Here is a 27525-nt window from a genome sequence, read left to right as displayed (position 1 = left end):
AATCTTTTTTTTTCTCTGTTATAAAACACATCAAATTTTATAATTAATTAATATAAAAGTAAACATTTTCCTAAAATTATCTATTAAAAAAAAAACATTATAAGGTAAAGTATTGTTTTTATACTTTAAGAAATTGAAAAAAAGGGGGGGGACTAAAATTAGAAATAGGTCCTTAATTACGTCAAAAATTAAATTTAAATTATTATTATTTTAAATGTAAATTTATATTTTAATTTTAAAAAGTATTAAAGTTAAATATATTTAAAATATTGTTTAAATAAATATATTGAAGGTAGGTAAGTATAGAGAACTTTTTTTTAAACGTTTATGTAAATTTCACAATAAAATGTTCTTTCATAAAAATTTTAAAACTTATTCACACTCAGATTGGTTTATAAAGTAAATGGTAATATATACGGATTTTTTTTTTCTTTCTTTGTGAAAGAACGCTGAAGCGAAACAAACTTTTTTATATATATATTATACAGTCGAGTGGTAAAGATCATTAAGAGGCCCTTTTATAGCGGATACTCCAGAAACGATTAAAATCAACGTTACTGAAGTTCACAAAGACCGCAATCTAAAAACGTTAGTTGGGGGGGGGAAAACTGCATATTTTCGAGATATCCCTAGGAGGCATAGGTTAAGAAACTATACAATAGGTACAGAAAGAGACAAAGCCCTGCTGGCCCTCATTCCACTGACCCCTTCACGATATCAATAGAAACGTTAACATGGTATTTACCGTCAACCCCAGGCATTTAGTCGTTCAATAATGTTATAAAGATACCACAAACAATTTAGTTTATTATGCTATCTCTCTATTTTAGACATAATCAAGATTAATTTTATAGCTATTTTTGTCTATTCATCCAACTATGAATCACTATTTATATTTTTTCTATGTCTACAATTTATAAAATTGTAAACAAAAGTCTATTTTTAACATTTTAAGTAAATAAATTTTAAGTTTGTTAACAAAACGTTATGATGATAATATTATAATTAAAGAATTTAAATTAATCAACACGTTTTCTCTATTAATGGTAGCTTTATTAATAATTATATTACAGACATACAACTTAGACATTCTAAATTTTACTCGTATATTATAATGAAAAGTGCAGTCAACCATGTATTTAAATTGTTTGTTTTCTTAGTTAATGATGTAAAAATATATAATTAATTTTCGTTATTATTATTATTATTATTTTAAATAATGAAAATACAATGGTTTAAGAAAGAAAGAAAGCATTTACTGTCTAACAATGACTGCCTTAATAAAGATAGTTATTGCTTTAATAATGTCTTACAAACATTATATTAATAAAAAAAGCTGCTAAACATTTTATAAACATTTAATTAAATAAAAGTGGCTTCAATTTGAAATATATGCAAGTTCGTAAAAACAGTTTTAAGTTTTAACAATGAGGAATACATCTGTATTGTATTTCTCATTTTATTTATAATATTATTTGCTATATATAAACAGTTTAAAATTTAATATTCAAATAAACACAATAAAAAAAAAGCTATAACTTTATTAATTTTAATATAAATAATTTAAATTATATGAAAAACAAATATAGTATTATATAATATATAGTCTACTGTACAAATAATTCACATATTGTTTAAACTAGAATAGTCTAGTTTATATATATAAATATATATATATATAGCCTATATATTTTAATACAAAATAGCTTTAGATTTAATGATTTAGTAAGCTTTATAATAATGTTTAATAATTTTAAACTCTAATAGAAAACTAATTATAACTGAAAATGTTATATGATATTACAGTATATATCAAAACTATAGGCCCTATAAATAGATATACTGTAAAATGGAATGACTGATTTTCCGGAGTGTCTTTGATCCTGAACGTAATTTCCTCTCGTTGCAACTACAGATTTGAAGATTGAATTTTTAACACATAAAAGTTGTAAACAGCATGGTGTAACAGAAATAATATGAAGCAAATTTACATATGATTAAAAACATCTTACTCACATGTAATTTTATTCTGGGAACTGTAAACTATTAATATGTTAATATGATTTTACAGTATGCAATTTGAACTAATGTTAAATATTGATTTCTTTTTAAATATTAAAATAATTTAATATTTATCATGGAAATCGTAAAAAAATATTTAAAAAGCGTAAATTTTAATTAAGGAATTAATACAGATTACTTAATTCATTATCCTAATTTAAAAAAAAAACACACACACACATTTTTAATATCTTTAACAGCAAAAACTATTAAAACAGATTAAAAAAAACCCCATCAACGTTAGCTATTTTAATTAAAATATCTTTAGCTATACTTAGTTTAAATATAAAAAGAAAATTTAAATGAAAGCCAGTAGATATTTAATTTTTTTACATGGATAAATAATAAAATATAATGATACGTTGCAGATGATAACCATATCTTTAAAACAAGATTTTTTTTTTATTTTATACATTAATTAAACCATAAATTTTCATTTTATAAATTTAATTATAAACAATTTTTTAATCTCTGTAGAATTAAATTAAATTTAAAAAAATATATATATATTTATTTTTATTTTGTATGCATTATTAATTAAAAGGACAACATTTTACTTATACTATAGTGAGTCAATGAACATTCAATACGTATTTTTATAACATTGATTAAACGATAGAATTTAAGTAATTTAATTTTATAAAAGCGTTTTTACTGATTGATTTATAACTCCCCTGCAGCTTTTGTAATCGAGATTTCATCTTGAAATCATTTACTAATGTTTTAACGCTTCGAGTGCTATTGTAAGTGAAGTGCCTTTCTTACAGAATAACTGTACTCGAAATTGTTGATAAGTAACTATCCATAACGTATTATATTCTGTACTTATGTAATGAAAACAACTCTTAAAAGTGTGATATTTTTGTAGAGAATTTTGAAGTGGCATCTTAATAACAGCAATTTTTCTAGAGAAAAGTAATAACAGGTTTCTCAACGTGTCTACTTATCTCAATGGATTATTTTTAGAATGAAACAATTTTATTAGAACAGTTATAGAAATGTATATAAAAGGCATCGATTTGAGTTTCCCCCTTTTCTATTTTTAATTTTATTTTATGAACAAAATGAAGATGAATGATAACTTCATTCCATTGTTTCTCGTTGATGAACAATAGTCGTAGCTAAAATCTTATCGGTCAATTGTGTCATACGGTATCAGAAATAGTCGAAAAGAATAGAAAATGTTAAATTTGTGGACTCATTTTACACTTCAACATTTGTATTAATTGAATTAAATTGGAGCCAAAGACATTTTAAGTGTACAAAAGTCTACATTTAAGGGACAACGTTCGAAAAATATCTAAACACATCTACTAACCATCCGTAACATTACTATTGCGTGCTAACATAGAAAATAATTTTTATACATGTTTCTTGATAAATATAATTAGACCTAAGTTTAAAAACTGAATATTACTTATTTTCACATTTTTTATACTGCCATACGTCAATTGTAATGTTTATTTTCACCATTATCATTACAGCATTGGCTCGATCCAACAAAACCTATCAGGAAACAAGTTAAAGGTAAAAAAGAAACTCTATTTTTTTTTTTTTTTTAATTATTATTCTTTTATAAGCTTAATTGATAATAATAAAGATTACAAACTTACGTAAATTTAATCGATTATTATTGTTAAAAGTTCACTTTTATGTTAGAAGTTATGTAAGACTGATATTGTCACACACGTACAATGGATAATCAATGCTCTCCAGCTGTGTTGATATATTATATAAAGCTACAAGAGCTACTACTTTCATTCCTTGCGAAATGACTGTACAGGAATACTGTCTATACCAAACTGGAACCATGTAGAGCTAGCTAATCATAAAAGAACAGCATGAATTCTATCGTTCTTTACATTATAAAAACCAATTCTTATCTTTGTGTAGGACGTTATAGAACGTCCTACACAAAGATAAGAATTGGTTTTTAAAGATAACAAAAGTAGAATTTGGGTTTCGTATGAAAAAATAACCAGAAAACTCCTCCACGTGTCGTTATTTTACATTATTAATATATTTTAGTATTGATAATATTACACTGTTCGATTTACTGATTTTTTTTTTTTTTTTNAGAAAGTGATTATAAAAATTTATTTCCAAAATAATAAGGGTATAAATGAAATCCATTCTGTAATAAAGAATATTTCACAGATTCTTTCTCAAACTGTATCAAAATCATTGCCCTTTAAGTTCACAATGTTTAGCTTTAATTTACTTATTGTTTTAATAACTACAGAGACAAAAAATATCACCATAAATTTTCATAGAATTTTAAAAATTGAGTTGCCTTTTATGATGGTGCACGTTTGATTTTTGCATGCAAATTATTGTTCTAAAATTAAACTTAGTGTGTATAAATGATATAAATAATCATATATCAGATCTGAATGATGCAAACTGACAAAAGCTAAATTTTAATTAATAAAAAAATACCAGAATAATTTTCTGTCAATACTACACTTGGGGAATAAATAAAACTTTTCACTATAGTACGTTTAAACGAATTGATTGATTAATTAAAGTTTTTGTTATATTTGAAACTATTTTTTTTAAATATTATTTTGCAGGGGCCAAACACCAGCACAAGCTGAATTAAACTATCTTCAAAAAGCCAAATGGTTAGAGATGTATGGAGTGGATATGCACACAGTTTTGGTGAGTATCAAATATCCTGTTTTAGTTATTGAAATAGACAAACTGTTAGTTTGTTCCACTTCATTAGTAGTGAGGGAAGCTTCACAGGAGGTTTGAGATTTCAATAATTACTAACACGTGTATGGTTCAAGGATGAGTTTACCAATTGATTGATGTGTATTTAATAGACGTGTAGATTACACGAAATAATTGACATGTATAATGAGAACACTATCTTTAGTTAAGTACAAAAATGGTAAACATGTGTTAACCAAGAATAATGGAGCGTAAATTAACAATAAAAACAGTTTTAAACAAAGTCGTATCGATTGGAGATAAGCCGATAACTATTTTCTTTAAAAGCAGTTTATAATAACGAACAAAGCCTTAACTGTTTAATATTAAATGGCTTTCTTACTCATGCATATAAACATATCAATTCTATTTTTCTTATAAGAAACAATGTAGATAAATTTAATATTTAAAATAGTATAATTTTAAAAACTTTTAAATATAAAAAGCAGAATTCCATTTATCAGAGATCAGCTTAGTTAAAAATGAATATAATGGCTCGGAGCCAAAATGATGGCAGATTGTCACCAATCAAGAGTGGCATGCTAGATTATGATTGACATATGTCAAGTGTTTGTGGTATTTCTCTCACATTTTTTTTCCCCCTGATTATTTAATAAACAGTTCTAGAAATTTTATTTGTTTAACTTTTTGCTTACATTCTATACATTTCACATTGCTTATAAGCTGACTTGTGTCCTATTTCTTGCAATAGCTTGGCATTAAGCCTTACATTGTTTTCACTTCACTTTTCATGTCTTAAATGCTGTAAACTGCATAAAGACAAATGCTTTTTATAATGGTCACCTCATTTATAATTTTATATTATAAATGAAATTTTCTCATCAAGCATGACGGAATACTTTTTATGAGAAAGTAGAGATTGAAGAATTGAGAAGAGTAAATTTCAATAAATTCAAGAGTTGTTTTCAGTTCAATATTTCTACAAATTAAGTAGTTTGTTCTATCTATTGTATCATAAAGAGCAACAAAAAATTTTACCTGAAGTGGACCAAAAAAGGTAGGAGTTATAGAGAATTCACCTACACACACAAACAGATTTAGTCCTTTAAATTATTAAAATAATATAAAAGTCTTTCTTTATACACTACATTCTGAGTAAACACTCTATTGTCTTTAAAAATTTCCTTTGATAAAACAAAGATAATTGTATGTACTGTATGTTAGCAATAATGCTTTCTAAATAACAGGCTCGTTAGACCATTACTTCTGATTGAACAATAGAATGTCACACGGTCACTATGGAATAATTTTTTAAAAATTTGTTATAGAAGTGACATGATAAGGCTATCATTTTTCAAAGTTTACATTTAATGAAGTAGATTTAAAATATGCCATTTGCCAAAATATTTAAAAATGCAACTTAAGGGAAATTTCCTCATCACGCATGAACATCATGTGGTCACTGACAACACTGCAACGTAAATCCAATCACCAATTTCAAATCGATAAAACATTTATTCTATAGCTAATATTTCCGCAAAATAAGTAGCCTATAATTCCATCAGAACGTAAAATGAATATAATCAAAATTTCATCTTAATTAAACAGAGATTGCAAGAGTTATAAGGAATTCACATATAAATGACAGCTTTTATATTAGTAATAAAATTTANCCCCCCTATAACACTGTTGATAATTCCGTTTTATATGAATTCCATGTTGTACGAGTCACTTAGATTTTACAAATACGTGAGCCGTTCACAGCCCAGCACATGTATTTGTAAAATCTAAGTGACTCGTACAACATGGAATTCATATAAAACGGAATTATCGACAGTGTTATAGGGAGGGTCGACTGTACAATCTAATCATATTTTTGAATCATCGTATATGATTATTTTATATTTTCCATAGAGTCTGAATTACTAGCGAGTAAATTAATGAGTCTAGATTCTTGTCAAGCTTCTTCTAAACAATTACAAAAGATTTCAGGAAGTGGAACTAGTTCTAAAGATATAAATGCTATTCAGAATAATCAAATGAAGATGAACTGTGTAGGAAATAGATTGATACCACCGGAACAAATGAAGTGCAATATTTTAAAAGCTAAAATTGAAGAAGAATTGAAAAAAAATACAGTCAATTGTAAGTTTAAATTTTGGTTGGAATATTTTACGTAAAATTATTTTATTACCGTTTCAAAATTAAAATTAAACAAAACTGTTTACATTAAAGGTGACAAAGTTCTTCCATTAGTTTCTTCCGAAAATCCTCCAAAACAAATAATTGATGAAATAAATATGGGATCTAAAAAAATGAAATTATGCTGTATTCAAAGCAGGTATGATCACAATATGATATTTTACCCGTCCATATACTGTATTTATTATTAAATTAATATGGATAATTTAATTTAGGGATTCATTCATTTCTGATGTGCCAAATAAATCTTTATTGACTTCAGACAGAGATGCTGTAACATGGTAGGTTTTGATGAGTTTATCATAAACATAAATAAAATTATTTTCAGTATAAATCATAAATTTTTTTCTCAACTTTTTCCAGTGATACTTGCATAAAAGCAAGAGGATTCACAAATGATACTCAGTCTCTTTCATCTATGTCTGACAATCAATTTTATTCTGTGGTAAGATATCTATAAATATCAGAAAGTGATTATAAAAATTTATTTCCAAAATAATAAGGGTATAAATGAAATCCATTCTGTAATAAAGAATATTTCACAGATTCTTTCTCAAACTGTATCAAAATCATTGCCCTTTAAGTTCACAATGTTTAGCTTTAATTTACTTATTGTTTTAATAACTACAGAGACAAAAAATATCACCATAAATTTTCATAGAATTTTAAAAATTGAGTTGCCTTTTATGATGGTGCACGTTTGATTTTTGCATGCAAATTATTGTTCTAAAATTAAACTTAGTGTGTATAAATGATATAAATAATCATATATCAGATCTGAATGATGCAAACTGACAAAAGCTAAATTTTAATTAATAAAAAAATACCAGAATAATTTTCTGTCAATACTACACTTGGGGAATAAATAAAACTTTTCACTATGAATTTTCAAATGATTTTAATTGATCATTTTTTTAATCATTAGGGTAATAAGATTAACCAATCCAACCAATATATTATCTGTTAATGATAGTAAAAGTTTATATTTATATGTTCCAAATCATTATCTTCCTTATATATTCAAATTTGTTTACTATTACATTAATTAAATTTGCACAATTTATTTATGTTTGCTTTAAAATATATGTAAAAATGCTAATAACAAATGTATTGTACAAAGTATTCAATAATATGGCATTTTTTTCATTATAATTTCAAAAAACTGTCATCTTTGACATTTAAAGTTTTTAACAAAATATACACTTTAATAATTATTCAGCATTAAGAAATATTCAAAGACTAATATAAAACTCAACAACTTACTCCATTTTTCTCATTAATATTTATAATCCAAGCACTTTAGAACATTGCTAATCTTTATAGGTGAAAATTCTGTCAAAATTAAAAATGTTACACTTTCTAAAAAAATATTTCAAAAGTTCTTTAATTCTGAGATTAATTCACAACCACAAGATGAGAAAACAAAAATCAAAAGCACTTAGATTTTAATGTTTAAATTCACTCCAATAAAGCATACTTAATCAATTTAATAAAATATACGTTACTGTATTTTACATATTTTTTAGTATGTATTAATTACCATTCAATCTGAATTCATATTTAATTGCATATATTAGATAAGTACAATACATCATTTTACAATTGAATGAACCTATGGTTATACAGAAGTCAGCCATGGGAATTTAACCCTATCCATAAAAATGTCAAAACAATAAAGCATAAGAATCTCCTTTAATTTCCATGCTGGGAAGTAAAAGTCATATATTTAAATACAAGTAATTTAACTATTCAGTAACTTATTTAATCTCTCTTTCATATGTTAATTTCTAAATATTTGTCTTTTGCAATTCTCTGTAAAGTTTTAACTAAATAAATTATGTTAATTGATACTGAATGTGTATTTTATACAGGAAACGTCATTTGCGGGTGTGAATCCAGTGACTCGTGCTGTTTCTTCAGTTAGTTCCCAAACAATTTCAGTGCAAGCCCTGAACAGACCAACCTGCAGTAGTATGAATTCCCAATTATCTCCCTGGCATGTTATAGATGAAGGAAAATCTCTGAGATCTACTAATTTGAACTGTAGAACAATTATGACAACAGAACTTTGAGAATAATTTTGTTCCATCCGTAGAGAATTTGTACAAATTTTTATATAATAAGTTCTAACTATATTAGAACATTCCAAGTTATTTAAATTCAAATGCTGAGTTGTGATAAAACAGTTTATAATTGTTTTCAGTATAAAACTTCTGAACTTTTGAAATAAATTTTACAATTTTTATGAATAATTATGAAATTTTAAACATGTTTTTATTAAGGCATAACATTATATAATTTGACTTCATTTATTAAATAGAACACAGTATAAAAGTATTGTATTGTATATACGATATTACTTTAACTGATTAATATAGAAATAGTTTTGAATTTCTGATTGTGTGTGTGTGTGTAAATAAAATCTGAAATTCAAAGTAAACTATTGCATTCAAAGCAATAAAAATAATTGCAACATTAAAAAAAAATTTATGCCAAACAGGAAAAATTGGCCTATTCCAAATTATAGAAGTAAAATTTCATTTCTTTTAATTGAGAGCAATAAATTAAATCCAAATTTTTTTTGTAAATCTCTCTACAGACATTGTACAATATAATTTGAGTTTTTATTTTTGTACAAAACATTTTTAAATTGGCTTCACTAATAATAATTTTTTAAAAATTCAAAAATTAACATTTTAAACAATAAATAGAGGGGAAAAAAATAACAAATCAAATTTAGATTATGTAATATGAACTAAACGTTTTTTAAATACAGTAATACCTTGACTTATGCAAACCCGGAGTTACGCGATTTTCAAATCTCATCGATTCGTCTTTTGTTTGAGTGCCACGCAACTCTTGATTACTCACTTCCCCCACAGCTTACATGTTCGGACGTGCCACACAGAATCGACTCATAGCTACAATTTATTTTGTGTTATTTATTTCAGTGTTTGTTATATCTACAGAGACTTGAGAGACTATGTGGTGATTTCTTGTAACCGTGAACAAATCAAAAGACGAGATAAGATTAACGAGAACATTTATTAGCTTACATACATCCGACTTGGATTTTACACAAATTGCGAAATTATACCAGACTTACGCGAATTCGACTTACGCGGTTATTGCTCGGTCCCACCTATCGCGTAAGTTCGGGGGTATTACTGTATTGAAATTTACACCACAATGAATGAATTTAAAAACAATTAATGAACGTTTTATTTGAAAACAGTTAAAAATTACATTTCAGTGAAAGGGAGCAAATATTACATAAGAAAATATCAATTTACAATTAATGTAAAAGATAGCACCATAAACAGTGGGTTATAAAATATAATTAAAATTAAATAAACATGTGAATATCATATCACAAAAATGATATCAGTGGATATAAAAAAGATAGTTCAATCTCTCATTAAATGACCTTAACATCTAACTTGTCTATAAATACAATTTCATTATACAATGTCCTGTTTATATATATACACAGTTTTACAATCTCTATTTGTACAAAAGCTACACAAATTTCTACTTTATTCTTGCAATTTATAAAACCTTCATAATTTAAATCACCTTCACATTGTGTTTGTATTATACATTGCTCTGTAAGAAAGGAAATAGGTTTTTAACAATTTTGGTTAACATAGCTTGTATAAATACAAAAAGTAATTATCGGATTCAAAATACTGATTATAATAATACAAATAATTGATATCATAGTGAAATAATAATGAAAATCATATCCTATGATAAAATAGCTAAGTGATAAAGTACAACAAAACAGATCATTGTGTGAATTAATCAGATCTCACAGAAATTGTCTTCTGCATACAGCTAAATAAACAAAAGAATTATAATAATCAAACAGAATACATACATAAGTAGGGTATTAAATTAATTACAGGTATTATATTCTAATGTAATTGGTTCATTAATTAATAAGCATCTTAAATAGTTTAATATGATTAAAATCACGAAAAATTTTACCCCTTATTAAATTACAGTTTTGTTCATAAATAAGAAAAACTACAGAAATATTAAGACATGACTTTTTAATTGCAACTTATACTGGTGGTATTATTTTAACTTATAAAAATACTACATGCACCCAAATTTAAAAGATGAAATGACTAGTATTGTATAATTATTATAAACAAAATTTTCTTAAACATACTGTATACAAATGAAACAAAATACATTGTCACATTAAGAATAAAATTTCCATTCAAAAATCAGATAGGATGTAACAAATATTAAAAATTATTTTCTTACATAATTATTACTTACATTATACAATAAATTTTAATTAATTTTATATACAAATATAACATCCAAATGATTTTTAACACAAAAAAGAAACCTTTATTTTAGTATAATCTGGAAAGATATATGTATATGATATCATATTATACATAAATCAATTTTTTCCCCATAAAATATGAAAAATACCCGTATATTTTTCTGTAATAATTAACCTGATAGAGAAATTATACATATTAAGATTATATTCAATTGTCTTGCTATGAACAGCGTAAAATCAAAAAATATAATAAAACTTAATCTCAAAGGTGAAAATCTCAAATGATAAAATCAGAAAGTTACATTTACCAGTTTAAAGTTTCCTAGATTATTATTTTACTAAATTCAAACAGTAATCTTAAATGCTACTGAATGTTAACTATGCTTACATTAATTAGCTATAGTCTATAAAAACTTCAAATCTATCAACCAATTTTGCAAATAAATTCCTCATTGTTATGATGAAATGTGCACATTATTTATATCTTTTTAACAGAACTGCTTCTGTTGAAATAGAATTATTCTGAAATATAGAAATGGTCATAATCTCCACAACATTAATTATTCTACAGATTGCAGATATAACCAACTTAGCAATCCACATTAAAACTGCCCTAATTCTAAGTTCACATAGATGCATTTAAAATTCTAATTTTTTTCTTATAAATTCTAGTATGACAGTTTCATTAGTTTACTATTCAACAATATTTTTATTCTTAAGTCATTCTAAATATTATCTTTTACTGAGCTGCACAAAATTACTCAGTTAATTTAACTAGTTTTAAAAATTAGAAAGTTATGCAACTTTCTAATTTTTTAATTTTTTCAAAAGCCTAAACATCAAACAAAAGGTTTAATTTAAATTCTAAAACAAAACCAAACTGTTTAAAATGTTTCAAGTTAAAATAAATATTCTATAGGAATTAAAATGAATCCACAATAATTTATAAAGACAAACTTTAAAACAGAAGTTTTACAAAGTTCCATTACTATGTTGGCAATTCATATTTTTATTATATGTTTATAACAAAATAAACAGTTTAAAATATTTTAGCATATTAGAATTTAAAATGGCTGTGTTTATCTTTAATCTGTTATGTTGTTTTATATAATATATATATATATATATATTTTTATAATCATGGAATAGTTAAAATTTTAAGCTTCTGAAAAACTGAAAACAAGATTGTTCTTGAATATGGATTCATTTTATTGTGAAAATGTTTGGCATTTAATTTATACTGAAAAAGCATATGTTTGATAGAAAAAAATAAAATTTCATTACACAATATCAAATAGTTTCAAAATAATAATTTTCTGTTAATAAAATAATATTTTATTTATTTATATAAATAAATATCTTAAAGATTAAAATACTCTCTTAATAAGTAATCTCTATCAGTTTATTTTAAATAGAGAGATTCATATTTTTTGAATAAAATAATTTATGGAAAGCAATATAAAAATGTAATACATTATGAAAGAAGCACTACATAACTTGATTTGTGTGGGATCATTGTTTGGGAATGACAATGTACACCAAAATTAAAACTAGTTACAGATATTAAAGTTTGAAACTATAACATATAATATAGCTGATTATAAATCAAATTATTATTATTATTATTATTATTATGAAATGATTTAACTGTGGCATTGTTAAATGGCAGTTTCAAAATTTCAGTGTTTAAATACATACTTGTAATAAACAATACAAATGATATGCACTAAATAAAAATTAGAATAAATTTTAACAAATTTCAATTAAATCTCTAGGACATTATTGTATATCCATTTATTTGTATATATATACAAAATTAACTACAGTAGAGCATCGATTATCTGAAACAATTTGGGACTGGGGTTGTTCGGATAACTGATCATTTACAAAAAAAAATATATTAAACAAAACTGTACTGTATATAATTTGTATCATGTCTTACAAATACATATTTTACATAATGTAATACATTAAACTAGGCCTACAGTTCAGTTTGGCAGGGAGGGGAAGAGTACTGCAATGCCACAGCCCTAGGAGAAATTTGAATTTGCTGACTGGAACACTTTCGGTTGATTGGTATTCAGATAATCGATGCTCTACTGTAAAACTTAAATTGTTAGAACAAATTATTAATGACAAAATTCAATTGTTTTAATAGACTAGATTTATATACAAATATAAATTTTTCAGTTACATTATTACCTATCAAAAATCAAAAGGTAATATATAAAAAAATTAATATCAGAAGTCCTAAGTTGCTATTAAAATGTTATATTTTGTTTGAGAATAATACTGGGTGTTCTACTCAAAAGTACCCAATTTTAATTTGCCATAAAAATGAATGGTTAAGACATAAAAGCAACAAATGGTATCTGGTGAGAAAACTCAGTTTTATAAAGATTTTTTTTTTGTACTGAAAGATGGTGCACAGGTTGAATTGTGAGCATAAAATTATTGTCCAGTCATGGAGAAAGTGCATGTTGTGGGTCTGGTATGCCCAATAGTCTGGCTGCCAAGATCTCCTGATCTGACCCATTAAATTTCTTTACGTGGGGTTAGATGAAAGATAGTTTCTGAAATGTCAATCAGAGAATTCCAGGATCTTTGGGAGTGCATCATAGGAGCCATTGCCACAGACATGACACACTGCAGTATACTTAGCAGAAAATTGTCTACCACTTTGATGTTGTCACTGTGTGCTCCTGCAGTCACTGTGACTGCTGGAGCACACAGTGAGATGTGGTTATTTCTTCAATGAAATTTGATGAGTTTTTCTCTGATATAAACTCTTTGGTAAAGTTTTATCTTTAACTGTTAATTTTTATAGCCATATCAAATTGGGTACTTTTGAGTGGAACACCCTGTATTACAGTACAAATGTCAATAACCATATATAATGTTTTGTGTATATACATGTAAAATCATTGTCATTCAATACTATATATATATATACACATACACACACACGGCATATTGTCACAATTGACTTATAGAATGTATATGTTTCAAAGATTTGGCAAAATGCATATGTTCTGTTAATGCATGGGGTTTGGACAAAGTTGTCTTATGTTCCACAGTTTAAGTAATATTTATGTCTACACAGTAGCAGTTTCTTAGCTGTATTTTTACAGAGTCCTGAATGACATACATATGCAAGTAATGTTTAACTTAAAAAATACAAGTTAAAGTAAAAAGATAAAAATAAAAATTTGACAAAGAAAAATAAAAGGAAAGTGTGATGTTATCAAAGAATACAGAATACTGAAAAACATTAAAAACAGAAAATCAATTTAATTTTCAAAAATAGATAATTAAAATTTTTCTTAACATATGAGGAGAATTTTGGATTTTCCTGATATGTTAAGAAAAATTTTAATTATCTATTTTAATATAGTTCAATCAAAAATATTTAATTGTATTATTTCACAAATGTTTAACCTGCTAAAAAGTATTTAAACAATAAAATAGTTTTGAAAAATTAAATTATTTTTTATAGTATGAATTTTTAAAATGATGAAAACTTCAGTTTATATATTTTGCATTTTTAAATAATAAGTACTTAACATTAATAATAATGTATCATCCTCTTCATGATTTATTAATTAAATGCTGAAATAATTTTTTTATGTATATGCAATGCTTTAAATTTGCATATGTACTGATTGAAATAAAATGTAAAACTAAACAATAATTATTAATACACTACAAAAGATCATGTGAATCACTAAAATATTATCTGGTAGTTTTTTAAATTCATAGATTATTCTGATTATAGAAAATTTGGATAATTGTAAAATTAAAATAAAGTTAGCATTTATCAAAATCATTATAATTAAAATGACAAATAATTTAATCTCCGACATAGCAAAAAATGACTATTAATACAATTTTTATGATAAATACTCTAGTAATACACTATTATAAAATATTTAAATATAAAAAAATTGACTCTTTCGACAAAAAATAAATTATTCTTGATGTCTTTTATTTTCTCCTTCTTCTTCATCATCATTCTGCAAAAGAAATAAAAACTTCATTAAAATATAATGTAAAGTGATCACAAACACTTAAAATAAATTCTGTAAATATGAAGGATTAAAAAATATGAAAGGTATCAGAAATAAAAAACCAGAACCTGTCATTAAGTTTTGATATTCTAATATGAATGTAAAAAAGAATTGATAAAACAATTAAAATTTTGATTCAATAGAGATCTAATTATATTTTAAATTTTTATTGAATCAAATTTGAAAATTAAAGATCTAATCAATAATTTTAAAAACTTTTAAATATAAAAAGCAGAATTCCATTTATCAGAGATCAGCTTAGTTAAAAATGAATATAATGGCTCGGAGCCAAAATGATGGCAGATTGTCACCAATCAAGAGTGGCATGCTAGATTATGATTGACATATGTCAAGTGTTTGTGGTATTTCTCTCACATTTTTTTTCCCCCTGATTATTTAATAAACAGTTCTAGAAATTTTATTTGTTTAACTTTTTGCTTACATTCTATACATTTCACATTGCTTATAAGCTGACTTGTGTCCTATTTCTTGCAATAGCTTGGCATTAAGCCTTACATTGTTTTCACTTCACTTTTCATGTCTTAAATGCTGTAAACTGCATAAAGACAAATGCTTTTTATAATGGTCACCTCATTTATAATTTTATATTATAAATGAAATTTTCTCATCAAGCATGACGGAATACTTTTTATGAGAAAGTAGAGATTGAAGAATTGAGAAGAGTAAATTTCAATAAATTCAAGAGTTGTTTTCAGTTCAATATTTCTACAAATTAAGTAGTTTGTTCTATCTATTGTATCATAAAGAGCAACAAAAAATTTTACCTGAAGTGGACCAAAAAAGGTAGGAGTTATAGAGAATTCACCTACACACACAAACAGATTTAGTCCTTTAAATTATTAAAATAATATAAAAGTCTTTCTTTATACACTACATTCTGAGTAAACACTCTATTGTCTTTAAAAATTTCCTTTGATAAAACAAAGATAATTGTATGTACTGTATGTTAGCAATAATGCTTTCTAAATAACAGGCTCGTTAGANCAATAGAGATCTAATTATATTTTAAATTTTTATTGAATCAAATTTGAAAATTAAAGATCTAATCAATAATTTTAAAAACTTTTAAATATAAAAAGCAGAATTCCATTTATCAGAGATCAGCTTAGTTAAAAATGAATATAATGGCTCGGAGCCAAAATGATGGCAGATTGTCACCAATCAAGAGTGGCATGCTAGATTATGATTGACATATGTCAAGTGTTTGTGGTATTTCTCTCACATTTTTTTTCCCCCTGATTATTTAATAAACAGTTCTAGAAATTTTATTTGTTTAACTTTTTGCTTACATTCTATACATTTCACATTGCTTATAAGCTGACTTGTGTCCTATTTCTTGCAATAGCTTGGCATTAAGCCTTACATTGTTTTCACTTCACTTTTCATGTCTTAAATGCTGTAAACTGCATAAAGACAAATGCTTTTTATAATGGTCACCTCATTTATAATTTTATATTATAAATGAAATTTTCTCATCAAGCATGACGGAATACTTTTTATGAGAAAGTAGAGATTGAAGAATTGAGAAGAGTAAATTTCAATAAATTCAAGAGTTGTTTTCAGTTCAATATTTCTACAAATTAAGTAGTTTGTTCTATCTATTGTATCATAAAGAGCAACAAAAAATTTTACCTGAAGTGGACCAAAAAAGGTAGGAGTTATAGAGAATTCACCTACACACACAAACAGATTTAGTCCTTTAAATTATTAAAATAATATAAAAGTCTTTCTTTATACACTACATTCTGAGTAAACACTCTATTGTCTTTAAAAATTTCCTTTGATAAAACAAAGATAATTGTATGTACTGTATGTTAGCAATAATGCTTTCTAAATAACAGGCTCGTTAGACCATTACTTCTGATTGAACAATAGAATGTCACACGGTCACTATAGAATAATTTTTTAAAAATTTGTTATAGAAGTGACACGATAAGGCTATCATTTTTCAAAGTTTAAATTTAATGAAGTAGATTTAAAATATGCCATTTGCCAAAATATTTAAAAATGCAACTTAAGGGAAATTTCCTCATCACGCATGAACATCATGTGGTCACTGACAACACTGCAACGTAAATCCAATCACCAATTTCAAATCGATAAAACATTTATTCTATAGCTAATATTTCCGCAAAATAAGTAGCCTATAATTCCATCAGAACGTAAAATGAATATAATCAAAATTTCATCTTAATTAAACAGAGATTGCAAGAGTTATAAGGAATTCACATATAAATGACAGCTTTTATATTAGTAATAAAATTTAATTATTTAGTCAATTTAGTTAAACTTATAGATATTCTATTTAATTTGGATTGGTTGGATTTGGGGTTTTTGGATACAAGGGCCATGATTATTTTTTCAAAAATGGGAAATTTTCATTAGCCATTGACAAAAATTCAACCCAGGGTGACATGCAACAAAGAGGAATTGACATTGGATAGGTTAACTTTGCCGAAAATGCATCATGGACGACCTTGTGTCATGGTTGACAAAGTTTGAACAATCACACTCAAAACCAGCAATACCAAAGAAGATTGGAGAATAAGAATAAGATCCACTGTGAGTGTCAAAGTAATCCCATTTAGTAGTGAATCTCCAAGACATAGTCTTGTCCCAAAAATAATGTTTTGTTACTATACTCATCAGGGCCGTGCAGTAGATTTTCTAAGTATGATGCAAGTCTTCGAAATGCCGCCTCTTATATGTTTTTTTGCCGCCCCTTATATAAATTATTAGTCTTATATAGGCTATAATTGTTATTATTTGGTGTATCTTACCAGGGCCATGTGGTAGATTTTCTAAGTATGATTCAAGTCCTTGAAATTCTACCCCTTAAATGTTTTTTATGTCACCCCCTCACGGTGCCGCCTGATGAAGCCGCATCTCTGCATCATAGCACAGCACAGCCCTGATACTCATCATTCTTTATGATGTCTAAAGTATTTCAGATTTAATAACTATATTCCAATAAAAATGATTTAATGCATACTATTAAAACTGAGTTCTTATTCTTACCACTGCTAATTGGCGACCAATACTTCCAATTGTTACACCACCAGAAAAAACAATGCAAGGTAACCAGGATTTTACATATAGAAAATCTCTTTCAGTATATCTATTAAATTAAAAAAAATATATAAGTATTACATAAATTCATAATTTGCTGTGAAATTTATTTTTTAATAAAAATAATTACTTGCAGACTCCATGATGAACAAGTAAATGAGTTATAAAAGTAGCAATTACAGCTATTGTTACACCCATGCCAAAACCACTTCTAGTGCGATCAAACCACCACCAAAGTGCAATTGATAAAACTGCTAAAGATACACTTAATTGAAGATGGCTTGAAAAATTAATTTTCTGAATTTTCTGTTAAGAAATTGTATAATTCAGCTATATTTATGTAGTTTTATATTATTTATTTTTATTGTTTTTATTTAAGATCTATACATATCTTAACATTTTATTTCATATATTGTATTTCTTATATTTCAATTAAAAATTTTAATATTTTGTGAAAATTCTTTTTCCACTTTTGGTTTGCAAGAAATAGATCATATAAATTAAAACTTTCTGAACAAAGAGAAAAGGATACAGCACTAGCATGGTTAATACCCACAAAAAGTGCAACACATCGCATAATTGCAGACCATTCTTGAGTACATACTTTTCCTTCACCCAACTTTCGATCTAGCCATGGGTACATAAGCCCAACTACAGCTGTAATAATATAAAATTATTAAAAATATATATTAATTAATATATTTTATGAGTTAAAATCATTACTCTTGAAAACTGATTTAGAATAAATCAATTTTTCAAGAGTAATGATTTCAATATTTAAAATAAATCAGTTCTAAAAAAATATAATTTTATTCATCATATTAACTATGGAGTTCTGTACTTGTTGCAATACTGGACAAAATAGGAACACTGCAAAGCATTTTTGTCCAATATGGCACAAGTATAGGACTCTATAGTTAAATGGAATGAAGTGAGTCTCCTCAGAACTATGAGTTCACCTTCGTTAGCAGAGCCAAAAAAAATTAAAATTTATAAATGTAAATTAAAAGAGATTGCATATGTGCCAGGAATGCAGATGGACTACCTAATGCATATAAATTATGCATAAAAAAATTAATATATAAGAATTCTTAGTCTGCACTTGACCACATATTTTAATGCCTTTTATTTTATTATATTATTTTATGTTTTAAATACACACACAAAATACTTTGAACAATGCTAATTTATCTGATTTATACAGTATTTAAATATGATAGTTTGAACGTTCCTTCATTAAAATGTTCCATTTTGAAAAGACATTCAAATTCAGTTACACCTGAAGATGACATATTACATTAGGGTAAAAACATTTGTGTTTGTTTAATAAAATGTTTCTCAACAACAATAGGTGTTTGATAGTTCATTAAGTATAAAAAGCTGTTTGTTTACCGGTTTTTGCTTAATTTCAATGCTAATTTTTTTGCAGCTAATAAATTTTAAATATACCACAATATAAAATAAATTATTACCATGATTTTTATAATGTGCTTTTTATATAAGCACATTATAATAATCAAAGACATATGTCAATTACTCTGTAGCTTATGAACAACTAACAACTGTCACTAATTACAAAAGTTCATTATGTTACTAATATTATCATTGTTTGTGATCTAAATGTAATTAAATGTTCCAGATATAATCAATTTTCAAACATTTGCAATAGATTATGAATATTCATAAATTCATAAAATAAAAATTAGAATTAAACATTGTCTTCTAATAATGCCTGATTAAATTTATTTTTGTTCTGAAAATTTTGTTTTGAAAGAAAAAAAAAATTTGATATCAGTTGTTTGTTCTTATAATAAAAACAAAGTATAAAATAAGGCCAATTTATTACACAATTAAGTAAATACAGTGATATTACTGAAATGCCATTTTATAACATGTTTACACAAATTTTGAATTTAATCTAATAAATAATTATACAATTAATGTTTTAAAATATATTATACTGTATCCAATTTTTCTATAAATTTTCTGAAATAATTTTACATTCTAGTATTAATTTATAGTTATACATCAAATGAAAAACTAAAACAACACAAGAACAAATAATAAAATTTGGATATGTTAGGCTCAGACTGAAAATGCTCATTGAATGAAAAAAAATCAACCAAAATGTGTTCTGACTTCTCAGACCCAGCCACGATATGAATTTTTGTTGTAGCCCTTTCAAAAATGTGCAGAACACATTTTGGAATATTCAACGAGTGATTATTGTGACATCATCACAATGCTGGGCTGCAATTTTTAACCATATTTTTAATTTATTTCATTTAAAATATATGCTCTCCACCTCAAATTAGTAGTGTCTTGTCCCTGCACATCATACTTTTCCTTTAACAACAGAGTTGTACTGCTTTCAGGGAAAACTTTTGAATTGAAATAATGTGACTTCCAGTTTGCATTGGAAGTTCATATATAGTTAATTGGGGCATCCTGCCACTAAGGTTTCCATATCTGGTTTTTGATTTCACCTATATAATTCTGTTCTCAAAATTAAGGAAAGAGACAGATGGATAATGGTGGGAATTTATGGGTCTACATTTTTTTTTTTCAAATTGCAGCCCAATAAGACCACAAAGTGAAATTTGTGTCATTTTCTTTCAATAATCAACTAAAAATGCAATCTGGCAACATGAAAATGCCACAAGTTGTGAAATTTTCATATGGATGCTTATTAATATAACCATAATGCAATATGATAAAATTGTATGTACGAAATAAGTAACAAATTTTTGCGTAGATATTTTTAATAAATTATTTATGTATAGCTTCCACCAAAGGATTAATTCTGAACAATGTTTATTATTAATTTTTATACTCAATGATAATTCCTGTTACAAAACATTATACAATTTAAAAGAACCATAGAACTGTATAATAAATGCAGTTCTATGGTTCATTTTATTTTATAATTCACAATCAAAAAGACAATTTGCCTCTAACTGTTTTGTTTAGAATCCTTAACAAAACTACATATGACACCTTAAAATCCTAGATGCCTTAAAAAAAGTATACATTTAAGTCAAATAAGAAATGTATTTGAAAGTCACTTTATCAATTGATTGCACATTTATACTCTTCTCTAACTGCACTTACAAATAACTAAACCTTAAAAACCTTTAAAATGAAGTATTTTTATTAACTCATCTAATGTTTTTGGTCAGTTAATTGACTTCCTTCAGGAAAGTAACAAAAGATACTGATTTTTACTGAACGAAAATTGTTTTCATTAGGTAAAAATCAAAATTTTTCATTTATTTTCTGAAAAAGGTCAATTAGCTGACCGAAAACGTTAGATGAGTTAATAAAAAGACTTCATTTTAAAGGTTTTTAAGGTTTAGATTGCAAATTTGTTTTCAATAATGACACTCCTACAAAGAGACCAACTCCAAACAGTTTTAAATTAATATTAGTAAAAAAAACAATAAGTAGGAGTTTCTGTCTTAGAAATTTAAGGTTTAGACATAAAAATTAATGAGCCTAACTGTTTATTTTTGATATAATTCTCAATGTAAATTATAAGATGATTTTATGATAAATAATGAAAAAAATATGTTACATTTTTTTTATCACATTGCATCGTGGCTGCATTAATAAGTGTCCATAATGCATTGTTGCATTTTCACATTGCCAGATCATGTTTTGGTTTATTATTGAAAGAATATCAACAGAAATTTCACTTTGTGGTCTTATTGAATATGCTAAAACGCATTGTGTTTTTAGTTTTGAAAGTGCCAGTACATAAAATTTGCACTGCAGCTGGATCTGAGAAGTTAGAACATGTGGTTAATTTTATCACTCAATGAGCATGTTTGGTCTTTGAGCCTTACAGATATATCTTTAAATAAGTTAACAAAACTAAGATAAGAATATTTCAAAATTATATTAAAATTTTGATCAATTAATAAATTTAAGAATTCAAAGTAATTATTTTGACAAAAAGTTTCAAAATGATTATATTGAGGTTGTTTATACAACAAATATCAATTATATTATTCTTATAACTTCTTAACAAATAAACTGTAAAATATTAGAGAGGTTGAGGCGCACGTTTTAAACGTGTACGTGTGACGTTCGGCGCCACTTTCCCGTAAGCCTAAAAGTTTGACAATGGTGTTTGGATAGTCGGTGGAATCACGCTCGACATTCCAAACACNTGAATATATTATGACAACAAAAATAACTGTTGCATATTTTATAAAAATTCTAGCAAAAAAATAGTAAAGCTTTTTTTCCTGTATAATTGTCTATATATAAATATTCTTATAATAACTGTCCATCTAACTTGTGAGGTAACTGCAGCAGTCGACCTAAATACCAATATATTAGTGGTGTTCAATATCATCAAATAATTGACTATTGATTTGATAACTTTCTAGTATCAAAGTTGAAAAAATGGATATTGGTTAATGTCATTATTAACATTTAACATTGACATTTAATTCCTGATATCATTAATAAATATCATATATTATTCCATTCAAATTATTTACTGTATATTTGTCATGACATTCCAATTTAACTAGTTTTATATAACTCTTAAAATCATGCTTTCCTTCCTTCTTAAAATATCAATATTTTTTTCCAGGAATTGTCCCTTCCAAAAAAAAAAAAAAAATATATAGAAAAACAAAAAAAAATCATTAAATTGGCAATTATTACAGGAAATATGGTACATGATATCAAGCTTTTCTTAATCATCAAATTATCTTTGATAAAGATATTGTACCCTTTGAAAATTCTTTTAATGATATGCTTCAAATTTGTTAGCTAATTTATAAACTTGAATTAAAAGTTTTATTACTGAGACATTGTCAGATTATCAACTTTGTTTCTCTTTTCCTTAAGACTTCAAAATTTAAGAGGGATGGGAAACACACAATGATCATATTTTAAATTGAATATAAACTTCATAGTTTATCCTTAAAGTCTTTAAAAAGGAAAGAAAAAAATATTTTGTTTCCTCTGAAATAAATTAAACTGCTAATTTAATAGTTTAATAATTGCATTTGTGATTATTTCACTCCTAATAAAACAGACTTAAATTTATTTATGTTCAGAATCATAATTATGATAGTTGGAGAAAAATAAAGCAATTGAAGAGAGAAAAATGATGTTATTACAATAATTTGTGTATTTTAATTAAAGTTTTAATGTTGAAAGACAAACAAATTAAAAATAATAACATCTATTTCAGTTGTTAAAAACAAATTTTGAAATAGTGGGTATAAACACAGACTACCATTATTTTAATACCATATTTAAAACAAGAGGCATAACTATTTGTATGTGTTGATGCTAATATTTCTGCTTATATGCATTAAGAGAACATACATTATTTTTAAAATAATCATTAACAACTGTAGTAAAAATGAAGACACTACCAATTACTTGACTAGACATGGAGACATTGCCATGTGTGTAATTTCTTGGCAGTAGAGCTTTCTTTCTCAAACATTGCATTAGAATGATGGTAACACACTGAAAATGCATCATACCATCTCTTCTTTAATTAAAAAATATAATTTTTTGATTTACTATTATTTTTAATCTACATGTCATAATCTCATAAAACTATTACATACCTCAGGATTTAATTTTGGGGGAGCAGAGTTGAATGGATAAAAATAATTCCAATAAAATTCCAATCTTAAGTAACCAGTAATTCATAAGTAGTTTAGAATTATAAGAGATGACACAATATAAATAAAAAATGAATTTTAATTAAGATAAGACTTTTGAAAAATTTTCTAGTATTTGTTTTCTTTTTTTCTTTAGAGGGTACCAAAACCTCTCCTTCTAAGTGCACCACTGATACACACTGTATATACTATGTTAATTACTTTAAAAACGTTTTATTGGTCATTCTTTAATCTATACTTAGACCAATTTCTACATATGTAAATATGATCAGATAATATAAAAGTTCTAGTCCAACAAAATAATAATAATAACTTACCCGAGGCTAATCCACAACTAGCCGGAACCCATAACGGCGACGACCAGGAGCCAAATAGCAAATTTTTCCCATTTAACGGCTGAATATGTCGTTGAACTTGTAATAGATTTAGAACAAGCGAAAACGACGCTCCTAACAGAAAGAGTAATCCCGCCCTTACACACAATTGGAAGGTAATCATATCACTAAAAAAAAAAAAAAAAAAAAAATCTATAAATTCTAATACTTTAAAATCCTTTCCAAAAATAAATTATGATAAATTTTTAATAAACAATTAAAATTTTGAGACATTTATATAAGCTAGTGGCATAAAATTAAAAATAAAGTATATAAATCAACAACATAATTATAGGGTTTCATTAAGTTGTTTAAATTCAGAAATTTCAATAATTATTATTGGCATATATTTCATATTAATATAAATTGCTATAACATTTTTATATAATAATTTATTAAAAATTATATAAGCCAGAACTATTTACAACATATAATATTTATAAAACTATAAAAACAAAGAGAATAATGCAATAATTTTATTGTTTGCATTGACTGAATATAAACAGATTGAAAATCTATAATTATATTGGATAATTTTTCTATTACAAGGTAAAATAATTGAAGGTAAAACAAAATACATTCATTTAATATAAGACCATATAATATTAATAAAGTAATATATTAAAACACACATAGTTTACATATTATATAGAATAGGAATAACCTTTTTTAATGTTAAAATGACTAACAAACTAAAAAAACATGATCTAGGACATAGCTTTAAGCTCTAATATATATATATATATATCACATTACAATCTATACTTACAATTCACAGCAATAATTACAGTAAAAAAACTACAAAAAACAAATGCTAAAATCGTTAAAAGTGTATATATGTAAGTTTAGAAAACTCGATTGTTGTCATAAAGTTGGAAGTTGAATGTTTGACATACGCCGGGTGGACATGACGCCATCTTGAAATGGTCTGACTAGTTCGGACCAATCAGCTGTTAGCTATCTCACGAGGTTTATTGTTATTTTTATCTTTCGATTTGTAAAAGAACCAATCGTTGGAGAGTTATCAGCTGATTGTGATGTCATAGAGTAAGAATGAGGTCACGAGATAGATGAAAGAAACAGAAACCGAAAGAGTGTTTTGTATCGAATTGAGAATTTTTTTTTTTTATTTTTGTAAATCTTGATATAGTAACATTAATTTAAAGTGAAGATTCACGTTTTAAGAATATATTCGATGTCATTGTATAGATAGTATTGTATATTTGTGTTATATCGTTCGCTACTAAATGTGAATTTTTCGGCTTCTAAGTACTCAGTTTGGCAAAATATAATATAATTTGCTTAATATAATCACAGATATTACTATCAGTCATTTACTCTTATCGGAATTAACATGCTTCAAGTTAATTATAACAACATTAAGTTTTATTAATCAGTTCGCCCATAAATCATATGTTCTATGTAGGCTATTTAAAGTTTAAACTCCTCCCCTTAGTGGTAAGATGTGGTCTTAGTCCCATTTCGAAAAAACCAGATAGAAATTTCAAGATCCTCCTCTTTGAAAAAGTTATATAATGCTATAGAAACAAAAAAATACATCGGAGGAAATAAAATTTAGATACACAAGCTACTTGAGTTATATTTTGTTATATTTTTAACTATTATAAAATGGCAAAACCTTTGAGAGTAGAGATGGATTTTATGAAAGATTGTAAATGCTAATAGCGAGGTTGAAGCCAAAGTTTTAAATGCGAAAACGCGGACGTCGGACATTTAATGCCGCTTTCCTGTAAGCCTGGAAGTTTGACAATGATGTTTGGAATATCGAGCATGATTCCACTGACTATCCAAACACCATTGTCATACTTATAGGCTTACAGGAAAGCGGTGCTGAACGTCCGACGTACACGTTTTCGCGTTTAAAACTTCGGCCTCAACCTTGCTAATAACGAGTAAAATCATTAAGTTTGATCCCACACAACCCCCTTTATCTCCTTATTCTCTGGACCTTTAAACAACAAAATTTAATAGCGTCAATCCCTCTTAATAAACAAACCTCCCTACAAAATTTCAGAAATTTTCGACAAAAACCATAGGCGTTATTTTAAGCTTCAAACAGGGTGAACAAAATCGTGTCCCCCATACACACTAACATCCATACACAGAGAAATTACACTCTGATATCTTTTTCATTTTTCGACGTTTCAAGGTGTTCTAAGTAAAAAAAAAAATTAAAAATCTTGGGGAAGTCGATACTTTCCCTCTGTTATATATAACAGTCGGGAAAATAAAAGTACTGTATTGCGATAGATCTGTAATGCAAATCAAACACTGATGTTGCAAAAAAATCGGCTAATGTAATTGACTAAGTGTAAAAATATCAATATATAGTAAATATTTTCATGAGCACAGATGAGTTTCTTCCACATTATTCAACAGAAGTTCGATTAAAACATACTCATAATCATTTACTATTTGCTACAGACTTTAATACATCGAACATCAAGTAAAGAAATAAAGGATATTTTTAAAGATTTGTTTTCTAAAGAACATTCGTCATCATCAGCATTGGAAACTTACAAATCAGGACTTCAGGATGATAATGATGATAAAAGGCTGAAAGTAGCAGATGAAACACTCTGTCCTAATAAAAAAATGGTGCTATGATTTATATTATACATTGTTTAAAAAATTATGGTGACCTGAAATGATAAATTCTTTAAAAGAGTAAATTTAAGCATATAATATAAAATTTAGTGATACTTGCGATGAAATGTCTGTAATAAGTGGAGAATATCTATGCTCCAGTAGTGGCAATCTATACCCCATTAATAAAACATATTCATTGGGCTGCAGTTTAACAGAAATTGTAGACCTGTAAATTCCCACTGTCGTCTGTCTGTTCGTCTGTTCGTTTGTCTTTCCTTAATCTCGAGAGGAGTTATATAGATGAAATTCAAGATGCCCCGATTAACTATATATAAACCTCTGATGCAAACTGAAAGTCACGTTATTTCAATTCAAAAGTTTTCCCCTGAAAGCAGTTAATAGGTGATCAGCACGACTCTATTGTTAAAGTAAAAAGTATTATGTACTGTACAGGGGCAAGCCACTACTAATTTGAGATGGAGAGC

The 27525-nt window shown here is 26.1% G+C and overlaps 2 protein-coding genes across 2 annotated transcripts; one reads left to right on the top strand and one right to left on the bottom strand.

The window, feature by feature from the left end:
* The first annotated feature begins 6587 nt into the window (after window positions 1-6587).
* On the top strand, window positions 6588-9180 carry LOC111619437. Its single transcript, XM_023361142.1, has 5 exons — window positions 6588-6882; window positions 6973-7078; window positions 7155-7220; window positions 7303-7384; window positions 8811-9180. The coding sequence occupies exons 1-5, from the start codon at window positions 6678-6680 to the stop codon at window positions 9009-9011; spliced, it is 660 nt and encodes a 219-aa protein (XP_023216910.1). The 5' UTR covers window positions 6588-6677; the 3' UTR covers window positions 9012-9180.
* Window positions 9181-14846: 5666 nt separating this feature from the next.
* Window positions 14847-25353, bottom strand: LOC111619436 (insulin-induced gene 2 protein-like). The gene is made up of 6 exons (XM_023361141.1): window positions 25200-25353; window positions 24374-24558; window positions 18932-19056; window positions 18530-18696; window positions 18349-18448; window positions 14847-15255 (listed from the first exon to the last, which is right to left on the bottom strand). Exons 2-6 carry the CDS (start codon window positions 24552-24554, stop codon window positions 15211-15213), a joined length of 618 nt encoding a protein of 205 aa, XP_023216909.1. The 5' UTR covers window positions 24555-24558; window positions 25200-25353; the 3' UTR covers window positions 14847-15210.
* Window positions 25354-27525: the final 2172 nt, after the last annotated feature.

This window comes from Centruroides sculpturatus, unplaced genomic scaffold (assembly GCF_000671375.1).
Source record: "Centruroides sculpturatus isolate CEXI.00-Female unplaced genomic scaffold, Cexi_2.0 scaffold107, whole genome shotgun sequence".
Lineage (NCBI taxonomy): Eukaryota > Metazoa > Arthropoda > Arachnida > Scorpiones > Buthidae > Centruroides > Centruroides sculpturatus.
The sequence above is the reverse complement of the archived record's forward strand: the minus strand, read 5'-3'. Positions and strand labels throughout refer to the sequence as shown.